At 48.9% G+C, this 14393-nt stretch overlaps 1 protein-coding gene across 6 annotated transcripts in view; it reads left to right on the top strand.

The window, feature by feature from the left end:
* The window catches only part of MYH10 (myosin heavy chain 10), a 1407286-nt gene that overhangs the window by 828698 nt on the left and 564195 nt on the right, over positions 1-14393 (top strand). For all 6 annotated transcript variants that reach the window (XM_078654665.1, XM_078654664.1, XM_078654663.1 and 3 more), the window contains 2 exons: positions 10460-10568; positions 10699-10830. In XM_078654665.1, coding sequence (XP_078510791.1) covers positions 10460-10568; positions 10699-10830 — 241 coding nt within the window. The remainder of the gene's footprint in view (positions 1-10459; positions 10569-10698; positions 10831-14393) is intronic.

Raw genomic sequence — 14393 nt, 5'->3', positions numbered from 1 at the left:
CATAAAGAGTACTGGGGATTATTTTGAGTAATAAATACATATATTTTTATAATATATACTTGTGTGGTGTCCTTTCATTTGATATAACAGGACTGTGATTGGTAAAACAGCTCGCTTAACACGACCTCTTGAGTTAAGCCTTTAAGGCTGCTTAGTCTATGCTACCATTAAGATAGCTTGTCTACAAGGTTGACTTACAACCAGACACCTTAAGGGGTTATTTGGACTGATACAAGGTTGTTCCAGAATTGGAAACATCATATATCAGGCCAACTTCTCACATTGGTGCGCAGCGGTGCGGATTTGAGCTTGCTGTTGTTTTACCATTGCAATCTTTTTATCAAATTGAAAGATCACATCAAGTACCTTAGGTACATATAAATCAAAAGCTTAGCATATTAAGTTCTACTGGACTTAGTAGTTGTAGATTAAAGGGATTAGCACATCCTGACTACAACTCACTAGCAAGGTACAGTAGGGAAACACTTAGTGTAGATAGGTGCATCACTTACACCACACTAGAGTCATGTCTGGCACAGGTGAAGTTCCAAGCTCTCTACCTGTGGCAGTTGACCTGACCAAGGCAACTTCCAGCTATGACAAACTTAGCCACAAAGACTTCATTGCCTTGTGCATTTCAAGGGGGCTAAAAAGGGGCAGAAGTCCCACCAGTCCTGCCCTGATAGCCATTCTAGAACAGGATGACTTAGATAAGGCGAATGCAGTTCCCTTAGATTCAGGAAATGGAGTGAACCCCCCTGTAACTGAGCCCCCCCCAGAGGAGGAAGAAGAGGAGGAGGACTCAGATGTAGAAGATCTTGATGATCAGGATCAGAGGGGTAGCCAGGTTGTAGTTGCCAGGCTTAGCCAGGCCAACTTAGACCTACTTGGGAATGGAGAGGGCCAGCACCTCCCCAGATCCCACAATATCATTCTCCCAGGCAACAGAAGGGTGAGATCTCCATCAGGGGACTCTCGTATTTCTAGTGCCTCAAGAGAATCTCAGAGAGGAATGACTTCCTCTCAGAAGATAGAGCATAGGGCCAGAATGAGGGCTGTCAAACTCCAGATAGAGAGGGAGGAGGTAGCCCTGGCTCAAGCTAGACTTGCCTTGGCAAGAGAGAAAAGAATGTGTGGCTTAGATGCCACTGGTGGCAGCAATATTCCTAGAGAGAAACCCAGGTCCTATGATAGTAGAAACCTGACAAAGATTGTGCCCCCCTACAAGGAAGGGGATGACATCCACAAGTGGATCACTGCTCTTGAGAGAGCCTGCATGGTACAGCAGGTTCCTGAGGAACAGTGGGCAGCAATCTTATGGTACTCCTTTTCAGAGAAAGGGAGAGATAAGCTCCTCACTGTTAGACATGAGGATGCAAACAATTACAAAGTCCTGAAGAGTGTTCTGATAGATGGGTTTGGCTTAACCACTGAACAATACAGGTTAAGGTTCAGAGATACCCAGAAGACACAGACTCAGGACTGGACTGATTTTGTAGATTGTGCTACTAAGGCTCTGGAGGGTTGGCTACATGGCAGCAAAGTACATGACTTTACAGGATTGTATAATTTGATTATGAGGGAACAGATCCTAAGTAATTGTCAGAACCAGCTCTTACACCAGCACCTGGTGGACTCAGATTTGACCTCTCCCCAAGAATTGGGAAAGAGGGCAGATAAATGGGTTAGAACCAGGATTAGGCCTAATAATCAGGACAGTAACCAGAAGAAGGAGTCTACCAAGCCTCAAGAAAAGGGTGGGGATAAAAGTAAGGAAAAGACTTCCCCAGGGCCCCAAAACTCCAAGAATGGGGGTGGGTCCCAAGACACTTCCTCAACTGAGAAAAAGCCTTATTGTTATGCCTGTAAACAGGTTGGGCATTACAAAACAGACAACTGTTGTCCCAAGAATAACAATAAAGAGAATATACCTTCAAAGCCAGTTCCAACACCTCCTGTTACTGTCAGCAGTAATCCCCCAGGAAGTGGGAGCACACCCAGGAATCTGGGTGGGTTTACTTTTGGAGCCCAGGTGGACCCTGGCCTATCCAGGTCCCCATCCCCAAATAATCTTGTTTATGAGACTGGCATGGGGATTGCCAACTTCTCTGATTGCCCAAATACCTTGAGCAAATATAGACAAGAACCCATCATCAATGGTTTGAAAGTTGAGGCCTTTAGAGACACAGGGGCTAGCATCACCATGGTGGCTGATTGTATAGTCCCCTCTAAGCAACTTTTACCTGGTGCCACATACCAGGTAACAAACATTGATGTCATCCAAACAAATAATCCCATGGCAGTAGTAAGTCTCAGCTGGGGAGGTGTCACTGGCCCAAAGAGAGTGGCAGTGTCCTCAAACTTGCCTGTGGACTGTCTACTGGGTAATGATTTAGAAATCTCAGCCTGGGCTGAGGTTGAACAGGAAACCCATTCTAGAATGGTAAATGCCAATGGAAAGGTTAGTGGGGCTGTGATGGCTACAGCCCCAATTCAAGATGTCCTTCCTGAAAAGGTTGGTAGGGCTGAGCAACTCTCTGCCCCATCTTTAGCAAAAGCTCTTCCTGAACAGAATAGCAAAGCTGTTATGATAACAGCAGAAACCCAAACTGAGTCTCCTCCTGAAAAGGTTGGTGGGGCTGTGATGGCCACAGCCCAAACTCAAACTGATATGTGTGTTGTGAAGCCTGAAATGATGGATAACTCCACACAAACTGAGAGCACAGAGGAGGACGAGAAATCTCCCCCTCACCAGACTTTAGGAAAGGATCAGCCTCCTCAGGGAACTGATCTTACCCCTGATGAAGGAACTGCCCCAGAGGTGGTTAGGCCTAGCCTGACAGAGCCTCTGATGTCAGTGGACCCTTCTCAGGTGGGACCCAGTCTGGAGCAGGTAACCTGCCCCTCTCTACCTTGCCTTAGCCAGCCCAGGGCTGCAGAGGACAAGAAGGACAGTGAGACCCAGAGGGCCCCCTGTCAAATAAAGCACCCCCATCAAAAGATTAGGGGCACCAAAACTAGTAGCCCTAGTAAGGTGAAAACTTTAAAAACTCCTGAGGGAGCCCCCTTAAAAACAGTTAGGGACCTCCCACAGATGGATTCTGTTGGACACAGCCAAACCTGGGACCCAAAGGGCCCAAACCTGAACTGTCCCTCCAGCAAGCCAAACAGAGGGACCCAGCCTCCAGCTTTAGGTAGCCAGAGGTTGAACCTGAGAGCACAGTGCAACTCAGTTGAAGAAAGAAAGGCACACATGGTGAAAGATAATTGGAGGAAGCTGAGCCCTAAATTAGTGGAGCCTCACTTCAATACTCCATATCCAAACCAGCCTTTAACTTTGCATAAACACACCCAAGGTAGTGATTCCCTATGGTGGAGACCCTCTAATACCCCAAGGGTGAGGGACTGCTTAGTGGACCATGAGACAGGGGGTACCCATGCTAGTGCAGGTACTTCCTTATATGGCCACTCAGGCAATCTAGGCTTACCTGGCCAAGGATAGCCTTATCTCCTTTTGTTTGTGGGGGGGGGGGTTATGTAGGAAGGTGGCTACCTGACTATGGTTACCCCAGATTTTTTGCCTTGTGTTTAGCTGGTTTTTGACTTAGTTGGCCTGGTTCCCTGCTAATCAGGGCCCCAGGCTATCTGCTCTCTCTGTAAAATGGATTCCATGTACCCTAGGTACATACCACAATTGGAAATGGACTCCTTGTCAGCCCCTGTACCATGCACTATAGGTGCCCAGGGCATAGGTGCCACCAAGGCCTACCAGGGGCTGCAGCATATCTTTTGCCACCCCTGGCTGGTTCTTAAATTGACACAACTGGCTGATCACTCAGCTGGGGCAAGGTGGTGTAATCACCCCTTGCTTAGATATAGTATACCTATATCTAAACCTATATATGGACACATATAAACCTGTGAGCCACTCCTATGGAAGGCCTCATCAATCCTGGAGGCAGAGTGCGTGGGTTAATGTGAGATGGAGCTCTAGCATGAGCTGAGCCTGTCTGCAGCCGTCGGGAACAACTCCCTAAGCTGTTTCAGGATAATGCCATACCATATACTCTTAAGTGCATTATAATCCTCGCGGTTATATAGCAACTTTGGTTTGGCTTTATCAAAACATGTCGTGTAAGGTGACATACGATTTGGAATACTATCCCCTCGCCAGTCCTGGCGACGGGGATAGCATTCCACCCCTCTAGAGGGAGAAGACATGTTACTTTACTGAAATGCGGTTAATTTCTAATAGGACCTCAGATCCACAAAATGGATGCTTCTGCCACAGACACAAGTCTGACCCCCTGAAGCTGACCGAAACTCAGCCAAGGGGGCCTGGACAAAGGGTTTCCTGTCGCAGGGAGGTGTCACACACCCCCAGACAGGAGATAGTGGATTGTAGCAGGGAGGTATGAAAGAAACCAGACACTGCTTGGGGCGCACAAGGCTGCCCCTTGCATAATCTGGCCAAACCGGTTCTGGGGCACCCCAGCCCCCGACCCAGCGCGGCCTGGATCAAAGGAAAGGGGTGTAACCACCCCCTTCCTGGGTCCCACCCATAGGAGGGGACCTAGCAGGTAATCCAGCCCCCTAGATTGGTATAAGAATGGGAGCAGTGCCAAAGCACTTCAGATTATCCTGATGAAACATAAGAAACGAAACTCTGGACCCTTCAACATCCTACTCAACGCAGAAGACTGAAGAATCTCCCTTGTGGTCAAGGAGTGACCACCCTGTGCAAAGAGGCACCATCCAGCCCTCGACGTCTGCTTTGTTGCAGTTCCCGCCGGAACTTGAGCGAAAGAGATCGACGAGATCAAGCTTGCCTGCCTTCTTACAGCCCGATCCACAGTCCCTGCAGAGCTGAGACCCGTGGAGGCGACCGGAAGCGTGGGGCACGCCATCTTGGAAAGACCACGAGACGCTGACCGTGCAGCCCACGAGTGACCCTCGAAGCTGTACACAGGAGTTTGAGAAGCCCCAACCCTGAGCCACTCTTGCACCGAAGTTCACCCCTCTACACTCGACGAGTGCTGCGTGGGGCCCTTCTGCTTCTTTTGGCTCAACGCGTTGGCCCGGTCACTTGCCAGCCGGCTTGTGGCTCCTGTGCCGACGAAACTTGAAATACGACTTGTGATTCTGGTTGCTTCAGATTTGCACCAGCTCCCCTGAAAAGGAGCCCCCACTCTGACCCTCCTGGTCCGAGTGAGAAGCAATCTTCCAGTTCCGCGTGGATTGCTTTTGCCAAGTGTTGTTTGCTCCAATCTTGAAGCCGACAGCGAGAGCCTACGTGGGACCGATCGTGACCTGCTCCTGGACGTCGCAGATGCCCCAGAGCCCACGTGACAGCGGAGAGAAGCTCCTCGACAACCACCTGATTGCGCCCGACATTGCCTGGTTCCGTCCTGGTTCCACCCTGGTCACTGCTGAGTGACCCAGACTCTGTCCCCTCTGCTTTCAGGTACTTTTCGACTTCGATCCACCCTTGGATCCCACCGGACACTTCTCCTTCACAGCGCCTGCAGCCTCTTCAGCTTCAAGCACCAAGAACCAGCGTGACGAAACCCGACACTACTTCGACCCTGTGCACCCGCTTCCTGTGGGTGAGGTAACATTGCAACGCCGGTGTTCCCACACTGGTACACACCTCTAGGGTCTGTGTCTTAAGTTTTGTCTTTCTAGGTTCAACGGAAGTGTCCTAAAACTCTCTTTGTGTAACTTTTACGCACCATTGACTAACATTGGTGCATGCGTGCGCTTTCAGCGCTGCACCCGAATCCCGCGGGCTTTTCCCGACTTCAGCATTGCTTGTCCCGACTGCTCCCAGCGATTCCCTAGGCCCTAGGCCTAACCACTGCTCGATTGGTATCTCTTATACCACTTGTTTAGTATATGGTCTGAGTGGCCCCTCGCCCTCATCCATAATTGTGTAACTTTGTATGTTATACTGTGCTTTTGATTTAACGCTTGTTCCCCTTTTTATTCATAAAGAGTACTGGGGATTATTTTGAGTAATAAATACATATATTTTTATAATATATACTTGTGTGGTGTCCTTTCATTTGATATTACAGGACTGTGATTGGTAAAACAGCTTGCTTAACACGACCTCTTGAGTTAAGCCTTTAAGGCTGCTTAGTCTATGCTACCATTAAGATAGCTTGTCTACAAGGTTGACTTACAACCAGACACCATAAGGGGTTATTTGGACTGATACAAGGTGGTTCCAGAATTGGAAACATCATATATCAGGCCAACTTCTCACACGAAGCCAATGTGGGTCCACAAGGATCACAGAGAGGATGGTGTCCAAACCATAAGAAGTTTAATGGCAATTTAGTGAAAGTTACAATTCAGTCAATAATCACCAAATTTGTACATTTATTAAATAAGTATTCATAGTCAAATGATCTTGCAATCTGAATTAGTATATTATCAAGAAAAAGAAGCAAAAAATAACAACATAAAGTCGGCAGACTATTAGGTAGACAGGTTCCATACCGGGATGTCTCTATTCTAAATAAGTATTGAAAGGGGAATAGAGAATTTATAAGAAAAAGGTGTCATCATCAAATGAGCCAAGTTTAAGGATAGCCACGGGTGCTCAAGCATGAAGCTCAACAACCCAGGCAGAGGAATCAGCAGAGGCAAGGTGAGATCTTCTCTCAGCGAAGTCAGGACAGGGTCTGCTAAACTATACCATAAAAACACATAATTAATACGTGAAGGAAAACTCTGGAAGCTTCACCTCATCAATTCCCACCAAATGGCCTAATCATCTACTGTCATTCTCTGGGGACAGGGACTAGTTTCCCCGCGCTGGACAAAAAACACACATCTGTGCGACCTTGGATGTATCGCTGGCCCAGTCAGCACCACCACAGCATCACTCAGCACCACCACAGCACCACTCAGCACCACCACAGCACCACTCAGCACCACCACATTATCACTCAGCACCACCACAGCACCACTCAGCACCACCACAGCACCACTCAGCACCACTCAGCACCACCACATTATCACTCAGCACCACCACATTATCACTCAGCACGACCACAGCACCACGCAGCACCACCACAGCACCACTCAGCTTCACCACAGCATCACTCAGCACCACCACAGCATCACTCAGTACCACCACATTATCACTCAGCACCACCACATTATCACTCAGCAACACCACATTATCACTCAGCACCACTCAGCACCACCACAGCACCACTCAGCACCACCACAGCACCACTCAGCACCACCACAGCACCACTCAGCACCACCACATTATCACTCAGCGCCACCACAGCATCACTCAGCACCACCTCAGCACCACTCAGCACCACCACAGCACCACTCAGCACCACCACAGCATCACTCAGCACCACCACAGCATCACTCAGCGCCACCCCAGCACAACTCAGCATCACCACATCATCACTCAGCACTACCCCAGCATCACTCAGCACCACCACATTATCAATCAGCACCACCACATTATCACTCAGCACCACCACAGCACCACTCAGCACCACCACAGCATCACTTATTTAAGTATTAATTATTTAAAAAAATTAAAAGCCATTGTTATTTGTAATATCAATACATCTAAGTCACGTAAATACAAAACATGTTGCATTACGAATGCTATAGGTGTCACATTTGCGAAAGTTATAACTATTGGCATTGTAAATGACAAAGCTATTAATTTAGCTATTTTCAAAACCAACACATAAATAAAAAAATTGTCATTTACAAGACCAATAGCTCAAACTGTCATAATGCGAGACCAATTGCATTGCAAATGCTTGTCTTTGTTACAGTTCCAACATACCGCGTCATCCCTGAGGCCTAATGAGAATAAGCGGGCCGGGGTCCAAAACGCCTTGTGTAGAAGCCAAAATTTTGTTTGTGAGAGCACCGGGGAGATCTTATTACGTGAGGCCGAGCTCCATAGTGTGGACCACTCTTGTTCGTTACGTGTGGCTTTAGTTTGTTTCTCCCAATAGGTCTTAGTCTTATCATTAAGTTTAGAGGATTTTGGGCGGAGGAGTTTGTAGAACTGTGAAACCTGGTGCCCCAATTTATTAATGTTTGACACAAATCGGGAGATTGATAGTTTGGCTTTTGACAGGGCCCTTCTAATTTCCAAAAAGTTATAGAATTCAATATCATCTAGGTTGTATCTTGATTCGAAGTCTGTGAATGTGATAGGGTATGTTGTGTTTTCTAGTTTGTAAGGGTAGTGGATACCTTTCCCAATCCATGTATCGAAGGTTAGGCTTTTCTCTTTATTCAAAATCTTGCTATTGGCCCAGAGCGATTGCATTTTCATCTGAACCCGATAAAGACCTACTACTGACAGCAGCAGTGAAAATGATCCTCGCCAATTGGAAAGACACAAGCAAGACTTCTTACAAAGGCTGGATCACCTATCTCAGAGGTGCCGACAATATTGCACTACAGAACTCACCCTGGAAACCGGCCTCCAGAAAGATGTGGAAATCTCTTGACACTTAACTAGACTCTTATGAACCACCATGAAAAAAGACATGCCTGCAGTACATAACTTGGCACCCCCTATAATAGCACCACCCAGACAAATGTACTTAACTGATCGTAACTAATGTCGTCTTCCCGGGCATGCCATAAGGGGGAGCCCTACTGACACCAGCCTACAGGTGCGACAACATCCCCACAGAATGTAAGGTGTAACTGATAAGGAATGTAACTCTCCTTGTCTGTCTCCTACCTCTTCTTTCCCCCTGTGTTTCCTACCTTTCCTGTCTCTTTCTTAACTTTTTGTATTTTTTCGCTTTAAACTTCAGTCATGAGTGGTTAGCGTAACAAACGTGACATAATGTCTCAATACACCGATGTACAACCTATGCTAACCCTGTAACAGAATTGCTCAAGTTTCTTGTATAAAAGTTAATAAAATACTTTGAAATACATTTTTTTTAAAAAGACCAGCAAATGACTTGGCGCCAACCCTGCTGTCCTCGTCAGTTGCACCAAAGAAAACTCGTCCTGTAGCTGCCTGTGCCTCTAAAAGCCTGGGAAGACTTCAAGTCTTCACCCAAGACCCAGAAACTCCCATGGAGTAGCAGAGCTGCTCCCCTGCATCCGCAGGCACCCACGAAGAGCTGCGAGGACTCCGGATCGCCAAAAACCCAACACCGGAAAGCACCACTGCACCCATGCCCCGAAGTGGGTCAACGGTTCCAGTGTGGTCCCCAGACTGTCCAGATCTGAAGCCCACATTGGTTTACCAACTGTAGACTTTACAGCACTGCCTGCAGTCTCTTTGTGCATGCCCCGTCTACTGCACGTGTCTCCAGAGACAGAAACCTGACGTCTCAGGACACCTCTGCACCCAGCTGCCCCGGCCTGAGGAGAAGAGGACCAAAGGTGTCCCCACGTCCCTAAGCATTGCAAGACCTTAGCTCCCTTGTTTGTTCAGCTTGACTGACCCCCCGTCCCAGCCTGCAGCCTCTTTGTGACCCGACCGATCCCCATTGACTTCAACGGGGCTCCAACGCTGTATTACACCTCTGTACCCAGCTGCCCCAGAGCTGCCCTGTTGGTGCTACCTTGGACTCTGCACCATACTCACCTTAAGTCCAGAAGATTGGTCCTGTAAGTCGCTGTAAAGTACCTGTATGCAGCATAAGTCTTTCCTCGTTAGGATAACATTACGACTCTAGAAATTACACTGTTGACTTTTAAAAACTGTAAATATTTCTAACTTGCATCTACGTACCTGATCGTGGGTTTTGGTGCCTAAATATTTTTATTTTTTTAAATATATATATATATATATATGTGTGTGTGTGTTATTTTGTATAAATTGGTGTGGATCTCCTTATTGAGTTGTCTGCATCATTTATTGACTGTGTGCATGCAGCGGATGTCTAACACTCCTCTCTGACCAGCCTAAGGCTGCTCGACCACACTTCCCCCTAAGAGAGCACCTTGGTATTGAAGCAAGCCCCTGTCAACTTATAAGGGGTACCCGGACTCTTTGCACAGTGTACCTCTTTTTGGTTTATTATATAGAGAGCCAGCTTCCTACACTTAAGTCTCCTCTTGGAGCGCATTATTAAAATTGTCTACTTGAAACACACATATTGACCGATTCAGCATGTGTGCACAGGGTATCAGGGGTAGGAATGACCCCCATCATATAAAAAAAAACTTTTATTCCCTCTTTTATGACGAGGTCTGCTAAAGGAATCGGTTTCATTTGTAGTGAAATTAAAAATAAAAAGAATTCATATGGCAATGCATCATATGTCTTTAAATATTCAGTGCACTTTTGGGACAGGGTGTGTGTGTTTTTGTTTTAATTTCTCTGCGTTTGTAGATATTTTGGTAAATGGTGCGAGGGAGGGAAACCTATTGGTCAAAACCTTCTCATCACCTTTTAGAACTAAGTTTATTTTTGTCTTCTTATTTTTAGAGCCTTTGCTAAGAAGCAACAGCAGCTTAGTGCATTAAAGGTCCTGCAGAGGAACTGCGCAGCTTATCTCAAGCTCCGTCACTGGCAGTGGTGGAGACTTTTTACAAAGGTTTGTATGTCCCTTTTGGTGTGGCCAACAGAGCTTCGTGCCCTGATCAGGCTGGTGAAGACAAGTGTAGACTGGTGGGCTTTGATTGTTTGAGATCTGCATCTTAAGGAGTGGCTTTTCTTTTCTGCAGGTAAAGCCTTTGCTGCAGGTGACTCGACAGGAGGAAGAACTCTTGGCCAAAGATGAGGAACTCCTAAAGGTGAAGGAGAAACAGTCAAAGGTGGAGGGAGAGCTTGTAGAGATGGAGAGGAAACATCAGCAGGTATGCGGCGAAATCAAGCTATTTTTCTGTAATAAGAAGCACATCCTGTATTGCCACTGTCCATCAAGACAGGATTGTGCTAGTAAAATCATGTTGGGCACACAGGTACTAGAGGGTTCACTTAGGATCGTTGTGGCTAGAACGTGCACATTAAGCAAGAAACCTAACTCATATGTTTCTGGTGATGAGAATTATATGGATGAAGATGGTTTCAGTAAAATAATTAAATCTGACAGACATCAGTAGTGTGAAAAATTTAAGACCATGCAGTATTCTTTAAAATAGCATTCACTCATCCTTGGGAACAGGCGCTAGATTCAACACATCACTTAAATTCATCAGTAGCAAATACATGTCCTCCAGTGTGGCAGAAGATTTGTGCAAATCAAGTATGTATGCTCCTACAACACAATGTACTAAAGACTCCAATTACCGATAGCAAGGTATGCCTATAGCTTTTAGGCGGTCATTGTCTAAGTATATCTCTCGTATTCCATGTCATGGGCTTGATCATAGTCACGAGTCTGCTCCAACCAATAGAGCGCTTCCTGCTCAAAGTCTTCTGGTAAGTCAAAGCTTACTCATTAGCTTAAGAAGGCCAGCGTGACTCCGCCCCATTCTTCTACTTAGAGTCTAGCAAGAAAGCATGAGGGTATCATGATAAACCTTACACTGTTAACCTCACACTCACATGATGTCCCCCAGGGCCAAAATTATCCTACATTTGGTCCCAGCGTGGCCTGAGTTTCCTGGCCTGTTGTCGACCCTACAGCAAATTGTGGCCTTGAAAGGGGGTCATGCTGCAGATTAATGGTGCAAGTTTAGCTCCCGCTGGTGCATCTTCAGGTCTCACTAGTCGACGGGGGTCTCTAGTCGGCCTTCTGCCTGTGGGTCTGTTCCCAATGCCGTCTGTTACCTTGAGACTCTGTAATGATTTCCATATCTGCGCCAAGTTCCATCCCAATACCTTCTGTACCAACATTGACACAGTCTCCACCTGGACCAGTCGACGATCACGATACAATTCTGAATCTGGTATCTGACCCCCAAAGCAATGTTATGTGCTTATGTTGCTGTAAAGAAATGCCTCTTTTTGTAAGGTCAGCCCCAAGTTTTTCAGCTGATGCTGCTGGTTCTTTGACTCCTAGAGTGCACTAGGGCCTACTAAACAGACCTCAGTGCCAGTGCCCTGACCCTAAAGTGCATATTGAATTGGCTGTCCCCAATTGGAAATGGCTAACTTACCTGCAAGTCCCTAGTATATGGTTTCCTGGTACCCTGGGCATTTAAGATTCTGCACATATACAGAAGCATGCACAGGAATACGGGACCTCAGTGCATAGGGGCTATGCCTTCCTACCAGCTCAGCACCCACAATCCCAGGACCGTCTAGCTATAGTGTCTCACTCACTTTCCTATACAATCACGAAGATGCAAATGATTAGACACCCCAGAACACAACACTCCTGTATCTCTCAAGAATCGCTGTTACAAGACACACCCTTTCGCTCACTCACGCGTACATGCCCACAATAAGAATTGACCGAGACACGAATCTGAAAGAAACAGGTTAGTATTAGATTCCTTACCTTGGAATACCCCCAGGCGTCAGACTGGATCCGGAAACTTTTGCGTAGCAATACCCTTGCGCGTCCGTAGGCGTCGTCTGCGGTTCCGCGTCTGTTGTCGGCGTCACTGGCGCCGGGATGACGTCGCCGGAGTACTTAGACGCCGCCCTCGCGCGCTGACGTCATTTCCTATTTTTTCTGCGCCAGCAAGCGCCGATCCGGGAACAGTGGTACCCTTTAGTCATTTTTTGACTAAAATTTTTAATCTTTTTGATCTTATTTTTCGAAGTCGGACGACTCTGACGATGCCGGTAGGGATGCACAGGGTTTAAACTCTGCGTCGACTGCAACCGACTGATGTCGGCTACCGACCCCCATCGCCAGTGTCTTCATTGCCTGGGGCCCGACCACGATGACGAGTCGTGCCCCGACTGCCGGGCCTTGACGTCGAAGGCTAGGCGGGAGCGGTCCCGCAAGCACCTCGAGCTCCGGCAGTCGGCACCACGCCGTTCGAGGTCCCGGTCCGGAAGGAGGTCGAGGGACAGGTCGCGGGGCCGGAGTCATCACGGCTCGGAGGATCGACACCACTCCTCGAGCTCCAAGTCCTCAGGTAAGAGGCACAAGAAGTCGAAGAGGCGACATCGCTCTTCCGACTCCCCATGACGCGGCCGGGGGTTCGGGTGACACCGCCCACGCGGCTCCGTCAGAGCCGCAGACGTCGCGGCCTGCTCCATACCCGCCGGTCCCTGGGAAGAACGCGACGCAGGAGGAGATTGATGCCTTCCTCTCGGCCATGAGGTCGCTCACTCCTCCGTCGGGTTCCGCGGCGCCTTCGGGCCCCGACTGGCAGCCCAAGCGGACCGGGGGCTTCGGCCCCGGCGCCGTCGGGTGCTTCTGCCCCGGCGGCGTCGGCGACTTCGGTCCTGACGCCGCAGGACTCCACCGGATCCGGGTCGTCGCCGGTCGACCTTACGACCTCGCCGCCGCCGGCTGCTAGGGTGTCGGCCGCGGCGCCGTCCCCAGTTCCCCCCTCGGTCCGGTTCCGGCGCCGCATTCGACGCCGATGGGAGATTTTTACTTCTATGATCCGGCCCCATCTTTTGACCCTGAATACCAGGAGATGGGTGGCGAGGCGGATTGGGAGGGGTCTGAGGACTCTCTGGCACGTGAGTGCCAGTCTTATCAGGACTGGACAGGTGAGCTACGAGACGCCAGTGGTCTGGACACCTCGCCAGGCACTGGCTTTGTCTCCCCTCCTACTGTGGCTACGGAGGAGGGGGCAGCCTATAGTGTGGTGTGGACGCGGGCGGCCAAGTCCTTATCCCTTGAGCTCCCCGTTGCGGCCGTGAGGACTAAGCTCCTCACTGAGGTCCTTAAACCGCAGGCAAGCTCTTCGCAGCCTCTGTTGCCGTTTAATGAGGCCTTGTCTGACGTTCTTCTGGGCACCTGGTCCAGGACCGCTACAGGTCCTCCTGTAGATAGGAACGTGGCCAGACGCCACCGCCCGGCTCCGGGCGACCCTTGCTTCCTGTCCACCCACCCCACCCCCGAGAGCCTCTAACTCCCAGACCGCATTCCCGACGGCTACCCCCGATCGGGAATCCAAGAGGTACGAACAATATGGCAAAAAGATGTTCTCCTCCCTGAGTTTGGGATTGCGGTCAGTTAACACCGCGTGCATCTTGGACCGTTATACCCACTCTCTGTGGGACACGGTCACGGACGTGCTGCCACAATGTCCGGAGGAGGCCCGGACTAAACTCGCCCAAGCCCTTGCGGAGGGTCGAGATGCGGCACGGTACTCCATCAGATGTGGACTGGATACCACGGACTCGCTAGGTAGAGCGATGGCAACAACGGTGGCGATTGGTCGCCACGCCTGGCTGAGGTCCGCCAACTTTTCGGCTGATGTCCAAAACACCCTTATGGACATGCCGTTTGATGGCCGTCGCCTCTTTGGCGACAAGGCAGACAGTGCGCTTGAGCGCTTTAAGG

Source organism: Lissotriton helveticus, chromosome 7 (assembly GCF_964261635.1).
Source record: "Lissotriton helveticus chromosome 7, aLisHel1.1, whole genome shotgun sequence".
In the NCBI taxonomy this organism is placed as follows: domain Eukaryota; kingdom Metazoa; phylum Chordata; class Amphibia; order Caudata; family Salamandridae; genus Lissotriton; species Lissotriton helveticus.
Note: the sequence above shows the minus strand (reverse complement) of the source record. Positions and strands in the feature narration are given on the sequence as shown.